The sequence below is a fragment of the Gymnogyps californianus genome, chromosome 10, assembly GCF_018139145.2.
Source record: "Gymnogyps californianus isolate 813 chromosome 10, ASM1813914v2, whole genome shotgun sequence".
Classification (NCBI taxonomy): domain Eukaryota; kingdom Metazoa; phylum Chordata; class Aves; order Accipitriformes; family Cathartidae; genus Gymnogyps; species Gymnogyps californianus.
The window spans coordinates 22,775,696-22,800,099 of record NC_059480.1 but is presented as its reverse complement, the minus strand read 5'-3'; the positions used below and the strand labels follow the sequence as shown (position 1 = coordinate 22,800,099).

Sequence of the window (24,404 nt, the reverse complement as noted above, 5' to 3'; positions counted from 1 at the left end):
CTGAATGGAAGATGATGTTGGAATATTAGGGAGACTGGGCTATACATGGTGAAAAACAACCGTGTCATATAATCATAGAATCCATGCTACATGAACAATGTCCAGTGATTTCTAAAATGCCCAGGATGGTCTCTGTATTAAGAAATTCAGACCTCCCATGTCCATTTCTTGTATTATAACTTTCCTGAAGAAAGATCTTTCATAGCAGCTTCTTGGATCAAATGCCTGGAAAGTATTCTGTATTGTGTCACTCAAACATCAGAGTTTGATTAGAAGATTTCATTTTAAAAAAGTGTTCAATAATCCTACTCCCATCTGCTGCTGCATGTCACTGCCACAGTATTGTGGTCCAAACCTTGCCAGCACAAGCAGTGGAATCAGTAATCAAACTTGGATCTCTGGTATGTGCTGCAACCAGTAGACCAGGCTTAATTAGATCATTTTTCATTTTTGTTTTCAAAAGACCCAAAGGCAGTAGTGCACGTTACCAGCTAATGATCTGCAAATTTGCTGTTTAAAAAATGAAGGTGTTTTCAAATTCTATGAGTCTGAAATGTGTGAAAAATCAGAAATTATATAAATGTCTTTTTCCCCCAGTCTGGATGCATTCTTGTTTCTGTTTAACTCTTTCATGTCTACACTTGAAACTGCTTACCTGTTTTTCAATAAGTATTGAACTACTTGAGCTGGCACCAAAAACAAGAGTGGCAAAAGTCCCTGCAACCAGTGAGCATTGGGGCTTTCCCTTTTTATAGCAGTAGTGGATTTGCCTATTTGCTGACAGGCAGGTAAGCAATATCTAGTTTAAATGCAAGATTTAACTTTAAGTTGTTCAGCAGTTGAATAAACTGTACCTTCCCCAGTCTAGAAACAAGGCTTAGTTTAAAAAAGTAAAATATTTTAATCTTAATATCTTATCCCAGTCTTAATTTCGGTAAGGTGATAATTTAACTTGATTTAATTTGGCTATAGCTAAAAACAGTCACCCTTTATGCACCCTTAGTTCCTATATGCTAAAATCCTTAGCATGACTTAAAATACAGTAACACAAATCATTAATCAGCCTATGTACTCAGGGATCAGAACTGAACTTGTAGGTAGTTAGTGCTGTATGAAATATCCATGAAGGATTGCTCACAAATGAATTCTTCTCATCCACCATTCTGTCATACACACCTTACCTAGCACATCAATCTGTCAATCTTAGATCCTTGTTTAGTCCCCGATGCTATTTGAACATCTCTCAGTTTTTAATGTATTCAGTCTCACAGCATCCCTCTGCAATAGAGGAATGCTATTATTCCATTTTTAGAAACGAGGAATACAGACACCAAGTTTGAGGAATGCAGACACCGTGTCCATAGTAAAGCAGGGAACTGAGAGTACATGCCTCAGAAGTGGAGTCTGCACTGTAATTGCTAGATGTTTCTACTCTTCCCTTCTCCGTTCCAATCTCTCCTGTGAAAAAGGAGACAGATTAGGAACAGATGTTGCTGTTTGTTCACAGGCTGTAACTGTGATGATTCTGATCATTTAGTCTGATGCTCTGTCTTATATGGGCTATTGGACTTCATTGACTGAAGGAAGTTCTTGGTCCAGAGCATGTTTTAAATCAAAACAAACAAAAATCCACTCAAATTTTAAATTGCTAATGATGCAGAATGCATCTGCAAATCCCTTCTTATACTTAACAGACTGTAGCATCATTGGCGCAAAAGAGCGCATTTCAGAATTGAGGATCTTCTCCAAAAAAACATATCACTCCATTAGTATTAAAATAGACTAGGTTGCCAAGTTTAGCATTTGATCTGCTTTCAACAGTCATGAGAAGAAATAGGGAGAGAAACAATCTTTCTGTCTGGCACTAGTTGTACATTTTCGGACTTCAGAGTTTAGTAAACAGCAGAACACATTTGTCTACCTCGCAAAGCAACCACATGCTCCAGCCTTAATTATAGCCCCTAATAAGTTCCAGCCAGGCTGGAGTAGCACAGGTCCTACCACTTTGGGTGAACTTGTTGACTGATACACATAGACATATTCATGATTCCTCTTCATCCTGTCACCCATTCGTGTTAGTTCTGTGATTCCAACTCCCAAGTACAGATTCCAATGTCACTTGCATATTAAATTTTGCCAGTTATATTTTCCCTTTACACTGAGAACCTCAGTTCAGATTATGTTTAATTTTTGCGGTGATATTATTAATACTTGAAAACATGCATAATAAAAATTCTGACAGACCTTTAATTTAAGCACCTCTCCGAGGCTCCATTATACTTTTAGCACTGCCAAGCATTGCTTGTACAGTGAAGAGTCTGTCAGCTTTTGCATTTCTAACCATCATCTTTTAATAATTTAAAATTACTACCTACCTGGCTATTGAGGTCCTACTTTAATGAGAATCTGCTCCAGATGCTTACCTGTAAAAGCATAGGCCTTTTTTTATGTTGGAATATACATTCATATAGTCCTCCATCAGGATCTCGAATCACTTTCAGGTAAAGGTAGTTAAGTGTTCGAGAGTGCAGAAAATGGTCCATTGGTTTGACAGATACAAAAACAAACCAGAAAAGGAGATAATTCTATTTGTCTGAAACTTGATGGGTGCAGGCTGTATTTTAAAATATGAAATGTGTCTAGAACCTCGCTGCCACTCCTAACAGAAGTTCAATAGTTACTTTAACAGTCTCAGGACATCTAGTTTTATATCACATGTTAAAAACATGGTATTAATGGATGTTTACATATTATTCCTGCTAAGTGCACTAGCTTATTAAAATAGCAGTGCATCTGTGAGGCATCTGATAGAGTTGAACTGAAAGGTCAAATACGGTTAAAAGGCTTTTAAATGAATAAGAGTTGCACTGATTGGTACCATGTTCTACTTAAATATTTTAGGACAAAAACTTATGGAAGAGCTACACATATATCCATATAATATTCTATGTAAGGAACACGTAGGTTTTACAGTGACCAATATAAAAGTTTTCCACTGTTCTTGTGCAATTTCATGTTCAAAAAACAAGATTTACTTAATACTCTACATGAAAATGTCACAATTTTTTACACCATTTAGAAAAACACTGCTTGTGGCATCTGTGCTAAACTAATTATATTTTTATGCTAAGTTGTCTCCAGGTAGGCTTTCTTCCTTTCCCATTTTGGTTGTTCCCTGCAAATTATACTTGTTAAGTCACCTGGCCAGTTCACATCAGCTTCAAATGACTGAAGCTATAATTATGTTTTGTTATATATTACAATTGTGACTGCTATTCACAGTCAGACCCGGTTCCCTGTTGTGTGATGTAACAAACATAGAATAAAAGACAGCCCTATTCCTAAATTGCCTGTAATGTAATTAAGACCAGACATAAAAAGTAGATGCAACAAACATTAGAAAGGTACAGAAGAGAGGAGATGATGGAAATCGTAATAAGAAAGTTCATCTATATGTCACATAAATAAGATCATTCTCTGCAAAACAGTAAGACCTACTTAGATGTTTTATGAACTAGCAATTTTAAGCCAAACAAATCGCAGCACTCAAAACTTATCTTCTGTGTGAATAAAAACAGAACAGAGTTGAATTTGAGAAGGATTTTGAACAGCACTATCCCTGCATATGTCTTTGAAAATATTCATGTGCCTGCTTTTTAATTAAAGCAACACTTAATAGAATGCAACAAAAAATACAGTACACTGCTAAATTAAATCAGTATATAAATCTACGCTTGGCAGAAATGCCACATTTGCACCCCAATTCTTCAGGTTCAGAATGAGCTACTTCCACAAATAACTATTAATCTGCATCCATGAGTCTGTGTGAGAAAGAAAGTGTAAGTACAGTTTAGCGAGACCACTCCAGCACATGCGCACAAAGGACTGATAGCAGCCTGTAGGAAAAAAAGAAAGATGTATCAAATCATTTATGGTCAGGTTTTGAAAAGTATCCGAGTGCCAAAATCGCAGTTATTTTCTTTGTTGAGCTGGACACTTAACTCCCAGAAGCACTTTTGAAAAGCGCATCTTTCTGCCACTTTTGTACCAATACAGTATTTCTCCTCACAGAGTATTATCTTAATACTTCCTCCATTTTAATTTTAAAGGATGATGGTTTTCATGGGGGAACATTTACTCTCTTTCAGGTAGGAATCAATTTTTGATTATGGTCTGATTTTTTGCTCTCTTCCTTTGATCTTATTATTTAATAACATCCACTAGTTAATAACATCTGTACTTAAACAGTACTCTCCCAGCTGAATATCTGCACCTTTCAAATATTCCTAGCTATAGACTGCAATTGATATGAAACCACTGACTGTAAGACCAAAATGCAGTGATCTCTCTTCTTCATATGAAGAGCTCCATAGCTTCTATATAATCCATAGCGAAAAGTCCCACTAGCCTCAGCTGAATACTGCATAACCTCACAGATGTCTCCAGTACTAGATTACTGCCTCAGACACACAGGAGCACCATTTTTCTTTTGTAGAAGGGATTTCTCTTAAGACTGATGACTTTGGCAAAGCAGCATGAGGAAAATTCGTACTGCATGTCATCTGCTCTGACATGGCACACAGGCAGAGCTCAAAATTAGTCTTTCTTTATCTGTGTGTAATCTTTATGAGAATATGAGTAGTAGGAAATAACAAAAGTATGGTATAGACAGGATTTACTCAGAATCACCTCTTCATATGTCAGATTTTACTCATGAATGTGTGCTTCCTTTCTCAGATAAAGGACACCCATTCTTTTCTAAATATTCCAATATTGTTTTCCAGATAAACAGGCCAGTACTCCCAACATTTCATTACTGTTCACAGTTGGTGCTCTGTAATTCTACGTAATTTTAATTAAAGAAAAATTCTGAGACAGTCTCCCCCTGTGCTAACACCAAGCATACAATTAACTGTGTACAATTTCTGCTGGGAACAGTCACACAGTGATTTCAGATTAATAATTTATTATTGCTTCCATATTTGTATCCAAAAAAAAAAGAAGCATAGACTATGAACAAGCCATCTACCAAAAACAGTATATGAATTTGAAAAGACTTTTTCCTTGGTGTAGATTTTAAACCTCACGAGCTCATAATTCTATCCTATGGACAATGAAGATAAATAATCTCCTTAGCTTTATACTCTGAAAATTGCATGTTGGAGAGCCCTTACTATATGCTTGAGTGAGGAAAGCAATACAAGCAATTTCATGCACAACCTTTCATCATCCTTTTGGTCTTGAATAAATGATTGTTCTAGTACTTCCAATATTGAAGATACAATTTCTGATCTTGACTGTTCTGGCATTTTCTTCAAATTAGAATCAATATCAAAATAATAATAGCAACTAGCTTTCTATAAACAGACACATCTGTGCTGATCTTTTTCAGCAAATTCAAAAAGCAGGGCTTTTAGTGTAACTGCCCTCACCTAGTAGTCTTTACAGTGCTTCAGAAACGATTCAAACAATTCTACAGAGAGCTTACTTGAAAGCTTCTTAACTAAGATTCCTCCAAATCAAAGAAGTAAACAATACATCTGAGGTTTCTTCAAACGCTGAAGTGAGTAATCAGGGAAGTCACTTGAATACTGTCATAATGACAAAAAATGTCTTCAAATCAGAATATGCGGTACACTTCCTCACTGGGAAGTTTTCATATGCTCTCTTGCTATTGTCTTTCTTGATTTTTAAGGACTACTATGGAATATTATGACTTGGGCAGTGGAAAAGACTCAGGGACCTAGTAAATGAGATCAAAATACAATTTAATCCAGATGTAAAAGTATAGATTTACACCTTAGCTGATTTCTTTCCTGTCCAACAGAAGAAAAATCTTTTAAAAACATATATTATCCCACCACTAACTGTTGCTTTGAATTGGTACTTAAGAACAACTTTCCTCACAAGGAGCAGTGGTGTTCAGATAATCAAAATTTTATTTCGAGTAGATGCATCAATTTGCAAATGGGACTATCTGAGGGGGAGGGATACCCAAATCAATGTCTTCATTAAAAAGAAACTCAAAACAATATGTCAATGTCCATTTTTGTTGTCTGAGAGAAGGACAGAGCTTCTAAGATTTAAAACTGTTACCTGCTTTCGGTGTCACTTTTGAGAACCTTACAATTTGTTTGAATGTAGGGTGGGGATTTCAAAGCATTGTTCCAGGCAGCTATTTTTTCAAATATACAGTCCTTTTCACAATTTAGTAAAATAAGAAGTACCTACGCACCTTAAAGTTCAGGCTACGCAGGTTACAAATAATATCCATGTGAAGTCTTAAGTTTTAAACAGCTTCCAAGTACTTTTTGAGAACTTAGACTTCAGACCTATCAAAGACAGCTGTTTATACACCCTTTTTATAAATTATTGATCTTACCGTACTGGAAGCAATCAACAATTTATGTAGGAGCAGAAATCTTGTTTATCTTAATATGGTGAATCACCTTTAGCTAAGTGAAGAGAAAGATGGACTGAGCTTTCAGAAGTGTTCAGACTTTGCCTAAATGAGCTCACACTGATGTTAGTAGACATTTTACGTCAAATTCAGCAGGAACAGAATCAGACCACTGTCCCATTGCATTTGAGCAAACATGTTACCATTTTCGATTCCTTTCTGCTTTTCTGAGGCCAACGAGTGTTTCAAAAATATGAACTTTAGTTACAAGCAAGCCACAAAGAAACACTTATGCCCACCTGCCCATTTCCTTATGTAAAAGATGTTGCTTGAGAAACACTTCAAGAAAAATAACCTCACTAAAAAAAAAATTAAAATATTGCATGTATCTTTTTTGGTACTTTCTTGAGATAAAATGTGTCTTAATATTTTTTCCAGACATTCGGGACAGTGGGGGACCTAAGCCTGTGATGGTGTATATTCACGGAGGGTCCTACATGGAAGGCACTGGAAATTTATATGATGGCAGTGTTCTAGCAAGTTATGGGAATGTGATAGTCATCACAGTCAACTATCGCCTTGGGGTACTTGGTAAGAAGCTTTCAGCTTTCCATTAATCCCTGCTATCTGCAATGCAATTCATGTTATACGTGAGAATGTATTAAAGAAAAAAAAAAACAAACCAAGCAAAAGAACAGCAACAATAACTTTTTTTAATTTTCTTTGTTAAATAAAAGGTTTGTATTCTGGGGATGAGATATAAAGACATTGCAAGTATTATCTGGAAGAACCTGCTTTCAGTGGTATGAAACAGGTTTTCCCATTGCTGAGCTGTTCAGACAGAAGAGTTCTTTTTCTGTGAATAACAGTGATGCTTTACTTCATAAACAGGTAAATTAGATTTTTTAAAAAATGTTGTCATAGACAATAGGGTTTTCTGTTGGAAGAAAGAGACTAAGTTTTGATTACCATGATTTTTTCATACTTTGAAAAAGCTAAGGAGGTTATGAAAACATTATTTAATAAGAGCTATACTTTTTACCTATCTGTTTTGAGCTTCATTGTGGTTTTGAAAAGCGTTATGGGTATAATTCAAATACGTCCAGTATTTCTTCTCTAGGCCAAATTAGAGAGTGAATAGAGTTACTTTTGATTGTTTCAAATACAGTGAACAGGATACGCTGATGCTGTTGGTAGACTTGTGCGGTATCCCTCTGGTAGCTTGTGTTTCTAAAAAATTATACTTTGCTGTCTGTTCAGTGTAGTCACATTCATGGTACCAGTTTGCCAGCTGTCGGGACAGTATGATTGTTGTTCTTTTCTTCTGCATATTCTACTGAAATGTTGCATGCTAAGACTTCCGAAAGCAGGAGTTCAATTCTGGGATATTATGGAGGTCAGTACAGTAACTTCAGAATACTTACATAGGTATAAGGGTATTCCCTGTACCATCTGAAGTGGTGTGATAGGCCGGTGTCATTCACAGCAGTGAGTTGGTTCTGAAGACCAGTCAACTTTATTTTGAATTCGTGGGCATTAGCAATGTCTGCTACTCTGGTTTTCTTTTGTGCGGTCATTTTATTTCGTCATTGCTCTGTTTCTTTGTGTTTTGAATTCAGTTAGCACGATCCCCAAATTCATCGGCTCTGGTTTGCTCATCTGGGTAATTTTCTTCCAACAGTTTCATTTTTGTTAAAAATTAGACATCTGAATACACTTTAATTTTGGGGGGAGGGAGTGGATTTTGACTTTAGATTTTGAAACTTAGTCCACTACGGTTGTGTTTTACAAGGGACTGAATCATTTCGAGAAAGATCGTGGCTATATTTTGCTGGATTTATCTCCTTAGGTATCCAGTTGGAGGTTTCATTTGTGATGTACTACTTTAAGCAAGGAAATTTTGGTATTTTGTATGTTTGTCTCCCTCCTCCTATCTTCTAACTTATATAGTGACTTCAAGTCCTGGGCACTTATTAGTGCAGCAGTTAATAATCTGTAATCTGTGCCTCTAATCAACATTTTAGTTTTACACCAGTGCTCTCATCTTTGATGTTTCAAACAACATTTGTCTATATTATATGCCAATAGGGTATTCTGTCCAGTAATACAGTAGCTATTATCTGAAAGCACTGTTTATTTTTGTAAATTATTTAGTCTAATTCCTAAATCACTTGTAGTTGCAGTGTTTGAAAGGGCTAGTTGCTTGAAAGATGAAAATTAATTCACCTTCATTGATGGTAATGGCTTTTCCATTTGTAATTTAACACTGATCCCTGAGGTAACCCACTGCTAACATCTTATTGAGCTTAGGAGGATTTCATTTGTGTTCATGCTTTTGTGGTTCTTTGGACTTTGTGGTCTTTACAGAGCCTCAAGGGGCAGAAAGCTAATTTTCTTTTAAGTGGGACCTATTACAGTAAAACCTCTAAAACTCACAGTAGAATCCAGTGATTGGTATGAATACTCGAAATTACTTTCAAACTAACTAAAATAACCCTGTATCAGGCTTGCAGGGTTTTCTTAGTAAAATAAATGCACCTGTTAACTGTATGTAGAAGTCGTTCATATATTTTGTATCTGGTACAATGCCTATCTGTCATGTACTAAATAAATAATGATGACATATCACTAAAGAGGTAGTGTAGAAACACACTAGTAATCAAAAAAGAAAATTTGCACAGTTTGCATTTTTTCTGCCTGCCTTTGTTTCCTAGTCTTAAGATAGCCTCAGAGTAGCACTTTTGCATAATCATAGTAGATATCAACTTTGACTTTTGCTGTTTTGAAACTCTTGTTCATCGCTGTACACCAGAACATTACCCTTTGCAGTCACATTAAATAAGATATGGTTTTACAAATACATAACTGACAAATTCTCAGCTTCCCTTATCTGATCGTATCCCATAAGGTGAGAGGTTCAGCTTCACTGTCCATTGCCTGTGGCACGCCTAGATCTCACTTCACCGCTGTGTAAAATGCCTGGCTGTACAGGGAAAAGTAATACAGGGATTTTTTTTTTTTTTCACATGAGAAGATGTAGGGACAAAATAAGGTCTATCTTCTCACTTTCATATGACCTTTATTGGTCTGGGTTTCTTGTATCAGTCTTTGTGGATATATATCTTAATATAGATGATCTCTGTGAGTCCTAGGAGTTCTGCCATTGTTTCACCAAGATTCACACTGTGACATTTCTAAATAAGGAAGCCAGTTAAATAAATGTTTAGAGCTGCAACAGCAACATTTTCTTCCAGAGCAATAGTGATGGGAAGGGAGGATATGCTGTGATACTAGATTCCTTACAGTACTATTATTAAGTCCACAGTAGACAGCTTTTGGTGCAATTCAGATTATTTTTCTGTTTATTCTGAGTTGAAACATCCTTTGTCTTATAGACTAATCTGCTTGAGGACCTGCATTTTATGGAGATGCAAGATTTGCTTCTAAATAAAATGTTAGAAATTGCTTAAAAGTGAAATCCATTTGGTAAAGAGGAAACAATGATAAAAATTAAAGAAGTATGGAGCAAGTGCATTTAAAAAACAAACAAAACCCCAGTGAGTTCTCTGGCCCAATTTTGTCTTTGAAACAAGTCTGAGAATGAAAGTCTGTTAGAATCTTTCCTTAGGTAAAGATAAGATGGAAAAGAGAACTGTTTGCCCTGGAAAATCAAGGACTACTGAATAAGAAGCCATTGGAAACAGATTATTTATATCTTCTTTAGATTATCTTTAAATGCAAGTCTTGTGCAAGCAATCTCGTCTAGTAAGGAATACTGCGCGAGTAGTCTAATACCCTTGAAGGACAGCACAGGAGTAAGTGCAGATATATTTTTATGGCTTGTTTTTAGGAAAGGACGGATATGAAGACAAGTTTGGATTTTGAACTCAACTAATTTGAGACTTCAAATGTTTATTTAACATATATCCATCTGGTAAAAAGCAGGAGCTTTTTATCTAAATTTCATAAAAGAAACGTAAAAAGTTTATAAAAGGAGTCTATTTAACATCCAGAAAAGATCATGATAGACAGATTTAATACTGCCAGTGCTGTTTTCTGTGTTCTTTCTTATGAAAGGTTTATTTAGAAAAGGAGAATGCTTTGGGTCAGCATTGGCTGCTACCCCTTTTTCTCTCAAGAGGGGATAGAAAGGAGAGAGCTGGTTTATGCTAACTGCATACTCGTTTCTTCATTTTATTAATTTATACTTCTTGCTCTTGATTATCTTTTAACCACAGGACTTTAACAGAACTGAAAGAAACATTTTAAATGCAGCTCACAAACTGAACTGGGGGATGGAAGAATGATTTACAGGAATCTCTAGGTTAAGCACTGCTTTAGATTTCCCATTTTTTCCTCTTTAAGAGGCAGTGGTTTTCCCTACAGAAACAGTAAATTGTCATTCCAAGGGTCTGGGTTAAAAGGTGGTAATAAAGAAAAAGGAAAAATTATATGTATTTTGTATTTTCCATTTGGCTTTCTGAATAACGTCTGCATTGGGAAGGCAAACGTTCTATAACTGTAATACTATAATTTATGCCAAAATGGAAGCACACTCATAAGTGAGATTGTCTTGATTGCGCTTTCTTTAATTATAATCAATTTTCCCTTTTGAGGAGGGTATAGGAACTGTTGCTGTCATTTAGTCTTGTATTTATATTGTCACCCTTTAGTTGGAGGATATTGACTGGGATTACTGAGTAGAAAACACCTATCCATGTATTCCGCCACTTTGATTTTTTTTTTTTTTGCCAATTTGCACTTTTAATGCTGAAAGTAAAGTCACTGCAGCACACTGTTTGAAAGGCCCAATATTCTTCTTCTTAGTAGTACATTATTTCCCACATAACTGCACTGGAATCAATGGGGCTCGTAAGTACAGTGCTTCCCCTTGTGACAGAGCCTAGTTGCCCATAATTTGAAATGATGCAATGAGGAAAAAGGGTACTGGGAAATTGCTACTCATGCACAGAGATTCTTCTGAGAAGAGCTATTCTTAGAAGAGGTCTGTTGTGTTTTCCAGCCCAAACCTCAATTTTTCAGTAGTGTTGTGTCAGCTGGCTCTGTTGGGCTGCAACATTCATGTAAAATAAAACTCAGAATAGTGAAAGAATACAGAACAAAGCAAAAATACTGTCACAAAAGCCCTTTCCTACTTTTTTTAATGACTGTTAGAGCTTTATGGACGATGTAGTGACAGAGGATGAGCCTTATTATGCCTTAACATGTTTTGTTGCTGTGTGTCAGAATACATCAGGAAAATATATTAGGTTTGAACATACATATTGCTTTTATGCAGAATCATGCCAACCGGCAATATCTTATTGGCTAAAGAGGTACGTGAAATGTAAGGATACAGCCCTGCAGTAAGCGTTGGGCAATCTGTGCCAAGCCCAGCATTTCTGCCATTATCCATCTTTCTCTCAGCAAGACATTGCACGTTCCCAACAGGCAAAAAATAATGCACAACCTTTCCTTTATGAGTAAGTTTATACGCATGGGTTTGTTCCCCTTACTATAGTAATTCCAGAATGTAGACTAGCAACCTTTGCATGGGATGAAGAATTATCTAGCTGACCATTTGCAGGATTGAACACAGAGATGAGAATATATTATAATGAAAACTAATTCAGAACAACTTGGAAGTACCTGCCTATTTCAGGAGTCTAATTCCATTGTGATTGACTAGAAGGTATTGTTTTGGTTTTTTTATATTTTTCTCTTTCTAAATACATACCATTTTTTTTTCAGTGCTTTCAAATTAGCTCTGTTTTTTTCAGTGTTAATCTATTTTGTCAAGCTGATCGATCCTTATTTTGGTAATTATTTACTTTTTATTGTTCCCATCACATAGTTTGGGGTTTTTTTTTGCTGCCTTGCTCTTCTCTTTAATTTGACATCATGGTAATACTACTGAAAATATTAAACAGAGGATATCTTTCAAATATGTTTCAAAATCATATATAAAATTTAGACATAACCCTTTCAAAAATTGCTTCATGTCAGATTAAAAAAAACTCTAGTCAACTTCATAAAGATATTGTGATGAATTAGTGTCCTGTGTCACTTAAGTATTTTTGCATATATAACCTATCATGTTCCTATTCTGCAACCTAGAGAGTTGTCTTTCCTCCTGAAAATAAGCCTCTTCACTTCAGTAAAAGTAAGTTTCACCCACTCATGGCATAGTGACTATTCAGTGAAAGTAACAGTGGAATAAGAAGGTTTATGTTAGTTAGATATCAAAGGAGATAAAAAATGTAGCAAGATTCTTTTTTGTACATTGCTTAGACTGTGGGGTTTTCTTTTATAGCTGACGATTTAATATCCAGTAAAACTGGGAAAATGTTTGATCATTAGTGTCAGTGACAAGCACATCCATTATCTTTTTATGAAACCTTAAAGGTACTGTCAGGAGATGGCATTTTATTCCAGCTTTGCTGTACCACCAAAGGGTCTCTGATGAACCTTTTTCTATAATCCATTTCCTAACATGTTTCAGTAAAAATGATAGATGAACAGAAGATTATATGTTATTGCCTAATTAGAAGTACATTACATTGAAAGTAAAGATGGCAAATTAATAGCAAAACACATTAAAATGTGCAGTCAAAAATCATTCACTTAAGTTTTCTGAATTGGAAGAACATACAGAGAATGTTAATTCATAAATGCTTTTAGGGACCCTTGGCAGCTTCATAACAAGTTTCCTTTAGATATATGAATATTAAGTTGCTCGTAAATGAAATTTTAACATTTTGGGATTACGCAGTAAGGAAAGTGTCCAGAAGGCCTTATCTGATCCCACCTTAGCCTTGGGCATCACTGTTTCTTGGTATGAAGCACTCCAAATGACTTTGATGCTAGATAAATAGAAGTTGTTAAGATAGAAAGCATACTGCAGTTATCTGTTCCCTCTGGTGGTGTACTTCACAAGGTCTGATTTACACGTACTTAGAATTCTAAAAATGTATTAGACAATTCTTATTTAATATAGTAGGTAACCTCAGGTCAGCCCAGTTTGCAGGAGGCCCAAGCACAGCTCATCTAGATTTACAGCGTCCTAATTTCATAGGTCCAATAATAGAATTAGCATTCAGATCTCAAACCTGCTGTAATTAATGACATTTTAGTGGCTGTTTTGCGAGCTAGTACCAACCAAAGGGAGTCATGTATGCAGTGAAGCAGAGAAAGGAAGATTGCCACACTTGAATCTGTACCATCAAAATGACAAAATGGACTTGCGGTAAACAATAGGTTATTGACTAGATATGTTTAAAGGGTCAACTGCAGTGCACAGCAGGCAAGATATTTATGAAATGGGAACCCTGAATATATAGTGCGCTTTTAAAATGAACCATTTCTTTTCTATTTGTGCTTTTTCTAGCACAGCAAATTGACATTATCCACCTGCTTGGATAGATGGATACACACCCGCTTCTCTATTTTTTAGGGCACAAAGACAGAATTTTGTTTGCCATTGAATAGGTTTCTATCTTGGTACAGGTACATTTTAAATAACAGGTTTATTCTAACGTTTGTCACTAGACTTCTTTTTTGGTAAACAGAAAAATAACAAATAACAAACTTTAAAACTATTCATTTTGGCATAAGAGCAGTTTGTGTCATTTCTGTCAAGAGAAATTACTTTTTGGTAAGATAAATTCCTTTGATCAATATTTAATCATATAATAAAAGTATTCCAGTTTTTCCAAATAGCAGATTTATCTTTGAGACCATAATAAACTTCAACTTGATAATATTTGCAAAATAGGAAAGAAAAACTGTTCACTGAAGACAAATTAGAGACATCTTACTGCCTCAGAAAAAGATATCAAAATCTTTGACTCTATTATCCTACATGAAGTTATTTGTAATTTTTATCATCTAGCTATGTGTAGCTACCTTCACGTTCCTCTAAGTAGTATCTGACCAAATTACTTTTACACCATCACGGATTCCCATGCAAAACGACTAATCTACAGTATTACAAATGGTTTAGGTATACAAAATAACCTGTCTTATACACTATACACTGTCCTAAGCCTTTGGTTGTCTTGTGATGGGAGACTTTTCAGGAAGACAGATTTGGCCTCATCCTCAGAAGCAAACAGAATTTAGGCTGCTCTGTCTTTGCCAGAACGCCAAACTTCCCAGGAAAGGATCTGTCTGACTGCAAGCCAAGAGGTGGGGATAAATTAGGATTTTTATGCAATCTGTATCTCACTGCAGAGCGTTCCAACACTGAAATAATCCTCCGAGTTTCCAATATTCTGATTTTCAACCAAGGCAGGAAGACATTAAGAAATATGCTACAGCTCAGTATCTAGGTTAGATCTGTGCCCAGTCTTGGTGGGCTGGGCACTCTTCATTTCTGAGTTTTACGCTGCTGTAATTCATGCCCAGAAAAAGGTAAATGAAGACTCTTTTGACACTTTTGATCGAAGTAGCAGGACAAGTAGATAGCATACTTCTGAATTCCCAATTCACTGCATTTAATTACATATATTAAAATAGTCCCAAGTTTTCTGAAGCTTAAATGAAGCACTTCTGTATACTGTGGGGCTTTGGAAGCAATAGATAACTTGACAGGGATTTACATTGCAAATGTTGCTCTCATTTTTCACACATTTCAAATGCATAAAATTGCCCGGTTTATGTTTTTTTCGTGTGCAAATTAGTTTACATATATAGGTACTAGCTCAAATACTGTTCTGATACTTCTTTGATGTAAAACCCCATGATATTTTTGAATCAATTGAACAAGACCTGTATTTTAAGGTTGTAACAGCACTTTTTAATGGTTCAAAAGAGTAATCCGAACAATAGATCTAGAGGACCAAAACTCTCTTAGCAGCAGTACTGGCAAGAGAGGGTCCTAAATTTTTTCTTCTATTTAACGTGTGATCCATGTGTAAATGCCTGCCTTAGCCAACATAGAAAATACTATGGTAAAATGTAGCAATTTGCATTACTGTCCAACGGAGAATATATAGAAGACTGCATTGTTTGATATACTGATTTCTTACATCCCACGATGTACTGGTAAATAAATGTTATTTTGGCAAAAACTGAATTTGAATACATTATTATGTGAAAAAATGCTAGATGAAGGCCTATGAAAGGCCAGAGGAAATGATGTATATTGGTTAACAACCCTTATTAAGCGAAGTATGAAAATTGCCTTCAAGCAAATATAAATAAGATACCAATGTATTTGTAGAAGTATTTTGAGTACCTCGTGTTGTATATGTTGCAAGCTAAACATATGTTTGAAAAAAGAAAGATTACTTATGTATCTTAATTAAGTATTTGAAATACCTTCTCCATGGTTCAGGGGGTTTATTGTTGCTCAAAATGAGAAGCAAGACAGAAATAAATCTTATTGGGGTTTTTCATTGTTCTGCAGTAATTTTTCAGTCTTTTTGTGTCAAGATTCTAATGAAATAGAATCAAAGAGAGGTAAGCAGTGTTTCTCTGGGAGATTCACTACACATTCAAGAATTCTACTGATTTTAAAAATTATTTTTGCTGTATTTTTCTGTCAGCTCTTGAATGTTTGATTTTATGAAATCTCCCACATTCATTATAATTTGCTCATCTTCTCAACACTTTCCACCAGGATTTCAGTTGAAGGATCTTACGTTGCCATAGGTATGCTGAAAAAAATATTTACCTTTTTTGTATTAATTGAGAATGAAGTGTTCAGTACAGAAGTACAAAATATAAAGAGAGAAGAAGCATAGTGCCATATAGCTCCAAATAATTTCAAAAAGAAAAGGCAAACATATCCCTAACCCGTTTTCCTTATTTAGCTTCTAATATCCCATGAATTTGGTAAGCACTTATTTGTATCAATTCACTGATTTCAACAGGAAACATACAGGTAAATTAATTTCTCCCCAAAAAAGTTTGTTTCCATCTCTATTTGTCGGTATAATTTATTACATATTAGTTGATTTGCTTCTGTGACTGAAATTTTCCTTTCAACTGTAGCAAAATACTCTAGCTCAACTGAAAATCGTTTTGCATTTCATCTGTAAGGCTTTATTAAAGCAGTGAGACGCAGTAAGGTGTGCTTTCCAGAGCCATTAATGCATGCCCCATATGTGTTGTGAGGCATGAGGCCAAAGGCCACGTGCTTTCAGCTACCCATGAACCATATTAATGACCCTGTAAAATACACTCCTGAGCATCCTAATGCTATTCTAATTACTCACTTTATTATTACATGCCTCTTGAAAAAAATTCTCTAAATATTTTCCTTTCACTTTTATACAGTCCTTAACTAGGAAGGCTAATTTACGGTAGACTGAAAGGGAAATGTTCACAATAAAAGGAGTATTAACTTTCTTTTCACTATTTCTTTCTGACAATTTAAAATTTTCTCTTTTAACACTTCATGGGCTTGCACATCCTGCATGTTCAAAGCTTACAAACCATTTCATTGTTGAGTTTCTCTTCTTGTTGTAATTGATAGCTGTTTGGATGCTCATTGCTTGGGTTTTGTTTATCATTAGGTGCTTGAATTTATGTTAAAAAGATAACTTAAGATGGAAATGTACTCACCATTTCATATATTTTCTTTCTAATAGAAAAGAATTCACTTGGCATCTACCTTGCTAATATACATCTTTTCTAATGTGGGTTCCCTCCAGCTGAAGATGTGCTTTAAAAATGTTATTGATAAATAACAAGATACTACCTGCATTTTCCAGCAACCACAAAATTCAACATCTGCGGTAGTGCCCAAATTCCATCTTTGCAGTTGTCTCTAAGCTAAATGTTATGGAACTGATGATCACAATTTGAGATTTAAGGTTGCATCCTTAAATAGCTTTAAAGTGATGCATACATTTCCTTTTTTTTCCCCTCCATAAGCACATAATGTTGTTTTTTCATCCTTTGAAAGTTCTATATAGTTTTTGGCTGGTTTCTTTTTATAAATGTTTCATAGGTAGTGTTTTGATCTCTGGTTCAAATTCAGTCATGGCAGCAGATGTTTTTGTTGATAAGTTTCTTTTGAAAGTACTGCGTGCAAACACATTTACAAACAGGAGTATATTATGTAGGTGTAGTGGAACTGATAATTTTGAAAAAGTATTATCTAGAATAAATGCTTAGTTTTAATCTTTTTTTCTTCAGATATACAAAAGATGAAAAAAAAAAAAGTAGCATTGCTTGGCTATAGTGCATCAAAGATGCAGCTGAGGGTCAGAAAAAGTCTGGATAATCTTAAGGACATGGAAAAAAGCCCTCCTCTTGCAGACAACTTTGGCTTGTAACCACTTCCAGTTCCAGGTGACCGTAGAGCAGGCCCTCTTGCAAAACAGTTGCAAGCAGCTGTCATTAGGGATCATCAGCTTTGCTAGAACCTTATCTATTTGCACTAGGACCAACCACAAATAGGAAATATGTGTTTTGTGCTGAAGAATCAGCGATGACAACATTTTGCATCCGCAGGAGAACCACTTGGTGCTGTGCCTCTGAAAGAGGTGGAGATTCTGTTTCTGCTGCCTAGAGCACCAAAGAAAACCGGGTCTATGTATTTGTTTTTCTCTATTATTCCCATTCTTGTAAGCACCTTTGTGGCTCACCACTGTTGAAGTCTTCACAATGTTCCAGAATGACTCTGGACAAATTTTCATTATTGCACTAGTAGTATGTGGGTCTTTCTCTGCTTTTATAGGATTCTCTTACAACACTCCAAAAAAATAATTTTGAAAAATGAGCCCAAGTAGGTTTATTTCCCATTAATGATTGAATGCTGGCATTTGGATGATGGAAATATATAAACCAAGGTCCTTTGTCTGGCTATACAGAGGAGAGCTTTTGTCATGAGACTGCGCTTTTCATTTACACAAGTGCTTAGTCTTTTGGTGCTAAAACTTTTGAGTCCTTTAAAAGCTTTTTCCATCACATTCTCTGTGGTTCCTCAGTGTATCCTCCCTGGAGATCTGCATGAATTAGGTAAAGATAATCAATCTTACTCTGAAAGAAACAAAATTACTTGTGACGATCAATGTGCGCTAATAGTAACTTGTTAAAGTCATCCTGCAAAGTTGCAGAACCCAGCAGAAACATATTCAGAACATGGTTCTTAACTTCTCACTGCCAAGTAAGCAATATGCAGGAAGCCAAAAGAAATGAAAACAAGCATATGAAGGGGTGGTTTTCACTAGTTTCAATTTAAGTTTATATAGAATGAGGACGATTTTTCCAAAAAAAAGAGCCGGACTCTTCTTAGTGGTATCTAGAAAAGGACAAGCAGCAATGGGCACCAATTATATAGGAAATTCCAGCAATAAAAACCTTGCTTGCTTGGAGGGTGGTCAGGCGCTGGAGCAGGTTGCCCAGGGAGGTTGTGGCGTCTTCAGTGCATGGAGATATTGAGACCCCACCTGGACACGGTCCTGAGTAGCCCGCTGTAGTTGACCCTGGTTTAAGCAGGGGAGGTGGTGGACTAAACAACTTCCAGAGGTCCCTGCTACCTCGAGGCTGTGATTCTGTGATCTTAAGGCATAGCAGTGGGATACCAAGTACTACGAGGGGGCAGATGAATTGTTCTCTAGATGTCTACCTGATCTTTTAACTCCTGATTATCTTTGTAAACCTTGTCTCTGCATAGACTGGACTCTCATGAAAATGAATTAGCTCATTATAGTTGTCTTAGGCAAAAAATATGCTTTTCTGCAAAGCAATAACCACACTACTACCTTTTTTGACATGAGTAGATATATCATCTACTTTCACTTGCTATGGTTTCAGACTGTGGCTCACAAGCACAGAAAGGATTACTTATTCTACATCCCAATGGAGTAAACCAGCTCTATTTTGACAGTCCGGCAGTGAGAGATCATGATCTGTCTCCTGCAAACTTTACAGTGGCTTACGTCCAAAGCAGAGCTGCAGAACCTTTTTCACACTTAAGCTAAGCCTTTCAAGCTCTTTTGGTGAACCCTGCACTTACCCTAGTATTACCCAGAAATTAAATGTTGGGGGGTGAAGAATCACATGGTCACAGGTTAGATCAAGTGAAGTCTCATTCTGTAGCTTTTTCAGTTGGAATTTGGGTTTTCTGGAAAGGAGCTCCTGATTTTGAGGAGTCCTAAAGACTGCCTGCAAGTTATACGTGAATGGAAGACTACTTTTTCTCTCCCTTCTTTGCCTGTTTTTCCTCTTAGGAAAGGATCCAGTGTAAGTTGTACCTCTACCCATGAAATGTTGGCTTGTTTTAGTTTGACGCCAATTATTTAGGTTCAGCCTACCAACCACTGACCTATATGGCATCCTATTTTTTTCCCTTTGTTTTCGTCATGCCAGGATGTTTCCTCTGTGCTGTCACTCATCTCACTGTTCCTTTTCCGCACAATTTGGCAATTCCTGAGCACATATTTTTTCACGTCTCTTGACACATACTGAAAAATCACATGTTGATGAAGACCAATTTCTTAACTAAAAACTGCCTACGCCGTGAGTGAATACATCGCTTAGAGTACATTAGTGAAATTCTAAAACCTTACTTTTTGGAAGCTGATCATACACTAAAAGCAGCAAAAAGAAAAAAAATTAAATTGCCAATTACAGCTAATAGCTTTCTGCAATTGACATGTACAAAGCAGATTGAAGGTACTTTTAATAGCAGATTCTCAGTAAATGCAAGTAGTGAAATGCGTTGGAATGAAGCAGTTGCAAAAAGCAGGTTAAATGTCCCGTGCTTAACAACTTGCAGAATCTAGCAGGCTGTTTTAAAGACATCTTTGGGGATTTCTCTGTAAGAATACGACTGATAAATAGTTTTGCTTTGTTTTCCCTCGAGAGTGTTTACATATATCTGATATTATTTGCTGCGTTTCCTTAAAAAAAAATCCTCCTAAAATAATGTTAGTTTTAAAAGAATATGAAAAAGAGAAACCAATGCTAGTGATAAACCTCATTATGTCATTAAGTGTTTTCGTTAATACCAACTCTTTAACATAAATATCTCTAAGGTGAATTGAACAAATTGAAGTACTTTTTTTCTGAAAGCTGAAAATGTATTTTATATATTAAGTCACTCATTTTTCAGAAGGAATATCATAGTAGTTTTAAGGATGGAAGAATTTCAAGAAAAGCAAAGAACTTGTTAATACTATGATAAGTCAAGGAATAAAGATCACTCACCAAAACAGGGCTTTCTGAACATTTTTTTATATTTGTATTTTTCAGTGCTGTGTAAAGCACAGACGAAAGGTTAAGAGAGTAATAAACAAAGGCTGGAATGTGATTTTGATAGGTAAGCTGCACTTTGATCCACAGACTATAAAATGCTGCTACCTGGGTCAGCAGTGACACTCAGCAGGACAAGCAATCAGTTGTTCACTGCAGTATAAAATTCACAATTCCTTATTTTATGCCATGCTAGCAAACATTCTTGTTGCACGCCAAAGGAAGAAAAGGGAGAAGTTAGATGTTTTAGCACTTTGTGTAATTTAAAGCAACTTTAAACACGTTTATTAAGTATTTTCTTTAAAGTACTATGATCATCAACACATAGCACTATAGAAATGGATTTATATCAAATACTGAACAATGTTGATGATCTTGAAAATACTAGTAATATATGGAATTACTTAAAACTAGGAATGAAATTGTAGGTTATGTGATAACTTAAAAAAAAATTCAATGCTTCTTTTAATTCAGTTAGATAAAATTACATTTCCTACTATACCCAACTGTTCCCCTGCATTATAATTTCCATTTTCTCCTACTCATTCTTCCCTTCGGAAAGATATCTACTTCTTTTTAAGTTTCCTAGTTTCACTTGTACTTTCCAAACACAATTAACTGTGCTCTCAGCTCTGAAGCTGTGCCATTTGCACATTGCTCCTTGCTGAGGGCAACGCTCATCCAGCACTCTTCAACATACAGCCCATTGTCACATTCCGGATGATGTGGGTAACCTCGACATCCTTCTCTAATAACACCCGAATAAAAGCTTTTAAAGATTTCTTTACGCTAAATTTTTCTCTCGCTTACAATGGTACAACTCCAAAGAGATGTCAGTGACAGTACCATAGTTTCACATCAGTCTGAAGCAAGAGGACAATTTGAGATAGAAGGAAGACTATTGCAAGAGCATAATAAACAGAAAGAGTACAGTAAAAAATCTAGACCCTTTCAAAAAGCATGAGTTTGATGCTTCCTTCCTTTTGGTATGCCTGGTCTTTGTTGCTAAAACAGTTTTTGTGATTTTATAACCGCTCATTATTTCTGTTGTTCCTGCTTAACTATAAATACGAGTAGTTCTACTGATTGCAGTTAGATTGCTTACAAGTATAAAATTAACATATAATAGATGTTTATAGAATCTGAGTCTTGGAGAATACAGTAAAGAAAATAGTAAAAGTTTGCTTTTAAGGAAACTGGAAAAATAAATATTTTTCCCCCTTTGAATCTCAGTGCAGAAAAAGTGTGATTTCCACTTGACCGTATTTGTTTTAGGTATCAACTGTAAGATAAATGTTAGTAATTCTAAAGACACTTACTTAGGAAAATTAATTTCCTGTTCTTGATTATCTTAATAAAGCCTTTGTAGTATTTTACTGGATCACAATAGTAAAAATGGTCTGTTTTTAAAGAAACAAAAACTGATCATTGAAAACAAACCTTTTTTTTCAGTTAAAACTACACCCATACTGACTTTTTTATGTACAAGATAGTTGCAAGATTGTCACGTACTATGAATAGATGTATCACAATGCATAGATTGCTTTTAAAAGTGTGACCATATCTTTTAATTATGGCCTTGATTCTAGCAAATTTCAGGCAATAAAAAACTCATTAATTTTAATTGTGTTGGATCAAGCCCCGTATTTATAATATGATGTAATTGTCCACTGCATTCATGACATCTGGCAATATAATTCTTGATCATAAGGAAAGCATTAGAATTTATTTACTAGTGCAGGATTCACGATCAGACAATGCTCAGTCAAGAACAAAAAGCTATTCAGAGGATTTTCATCAACAATTAGGAAATTAAGTCAGAATGTATATTTATTTGTATTTATTTAAATGTTACATTGCTCCTGTCATGATGATATCAACCTAAAGTTGATACAAGCTGTTGTTACTGACAGAACAACTCCATTTCAATCTGTTAGAGGTTGAAGGATATGCATATTTATTCCATAACTTTTTTCCCCCAGAGATTGCCACCACTGAAAATTTGGATAGCAGGCAAGAGCTGACACGCCATAAGTTTGAGCTGGCATGTTGTATCACAACGCTGTGATACGCCGTTTTGGCTTGTTTTATCTGAAAAAAAGATTTTTAGTGCCCTTTACAATTGTTTCTCAACAGAAGAGACAATACTGGAAATACCCAGACTGTTAAAACTACCCCAGCTTACACAAATGCCACTGCATATTATTTATCCATTTGTTAATTATACCTGACCAACTCATTAATGACTTTCTCTTTGGTTTATTACAGAGGGATAGATGAGGCTTATGACTCTGAGACTTCCAATACTTATATCTATGTACAGTCCAAATATTTGGTTTCCGGGATGCAACAGGCAGATTAATATAACATATCTCCTTCCACACTTTCATCTTGATCGCATTTGTTTTGTTTCTCAGCCAGCGAACATTGGCCTCGCTGCCTGCCTGTACACAGCTGAGTGGAAACCATGAGGGGAAAGATTATTACTTGCTTCTTTCTTGTTCTACCCCAAATAGCAGGTAGCAATGGCATTTCCTTTCCCTTGATCCTCCAGCTTATACTAGGCACTTTACACCAGTGAGTGCATAATACTTAAAGCTATTGCAGTACACCCTCAGAGATTCTATTCTAGGGTTTCTTGTCAAGGAGCTCGAGTGCTGTGTTGAATTGTGTGACACACAGGGAAATTAATAAAGGACCTGTGTAGATCTGAAAGCCAGAGTATGCTGTATCCTTACATTCGGAGTAGTAATAGAAGAGAAACCAAAAATTTGGCATTATAATCCATTATTTTTCAGGAAGTTATGTTTAATCTCTTGTTCTTCACATAAAAAAGCTTAATTTCAAGTGAAATAAAGCTTAATTTCCAGTGAAATGAAATCAAATATCATAGCTAGTTGTGTATTCCCCCCTCCCCCCCCCCGAATAACTCATCTAAGTCTTTAAAAAATAAATAATGATGGTTAAAAAATTGCTATGTTGATAACTGTTCTTTAAGCAATTTAACCTGTTGGTCACTGTGTTGTAAGTTTTTATGGGACAAGTGTTGTTTACTACTTCTTTCTGGTAAATGTTTTCAGACTCTAAATTTGTATGATTTGTATTAATAGATAATGGAAAAAGCAAATATGTAATTGAATAGCTTTTCCAGACAATCCTGTTGCTGTAGAGCTCTTGGTATTATTTTCAGAAACTGCCTATGCCAATATTTCTATTTTTGTTTCAGAGAATAATTAAATTGTTATGCCTAAGGCTATCTGAAATTGTATGAGTAAAGTAAGTCGCCAGAGTGAAATGTGTCATTGCATGAGGGATGGCACCGAGAAAATAGAACAGTTATATCAGAATTATTCTTCTAATTAGCTTAGATTCATTGTTGTTTCTAGTAGTTGAGATATATGGTTTCTAGAGCTCAGTAGAGAGAAAAACAGAGGGAGACAAATGCAACAGGGACATGTACACATGGCATACATGGTTTGATATCACTGTTTTGCGTTTGAAAGCATAGTGTTTCTTTCAATACCTCTTTTTCTTCCTCTCATCTCAAAGATTTTTAGCTCTCCCTTTTGATCACTCATGTAGCTAAAAAGAAAGGTTCTTCCAGCCCCATCACCGTTAGTTCAGTAAATCTAGGTGTCATCTGCCTAACAGCGTAATGAGCAGTAATAGCTCATAATGACCATAACGAGCACTAACGGCTGAACATGTCAAATATACTGGAAAAAGGAATAGTTCCCTATGGGACTCCAGCCTCCTCAAAGTGGAGTTACAAAGTACCACCCTAGACAGCAGTGAA

At 35.7% G+C, this 24,404-nt stretch overlaps 1 protein-coding gene across 7 annotated transcripts in view; it reads left to right on the top strand.

Moving 5' to 3' along the window:
- NLGN1 (neuroligin 1) overlaps window positions 1-24,404 on the top strand; it is a 318,612-nt gene that overhangs the window by 105,195 nt on the left and 189,013 nt on the right. For all 7 annotated transcript variants that reach the window (XM_050902748.1, XM_050902746.1, XM_050902745.1 and 4 more), the window contains one exon: window positions 6,839-6,991. In XM_050902748.1, the coding sequence (XP_050758705.1) occupies window positions 6,839-6,991 (153 nt within the window). The remainder of the gene's footprint in view (window positions 1-6,838; window positions 6,992-24,404) is intronic.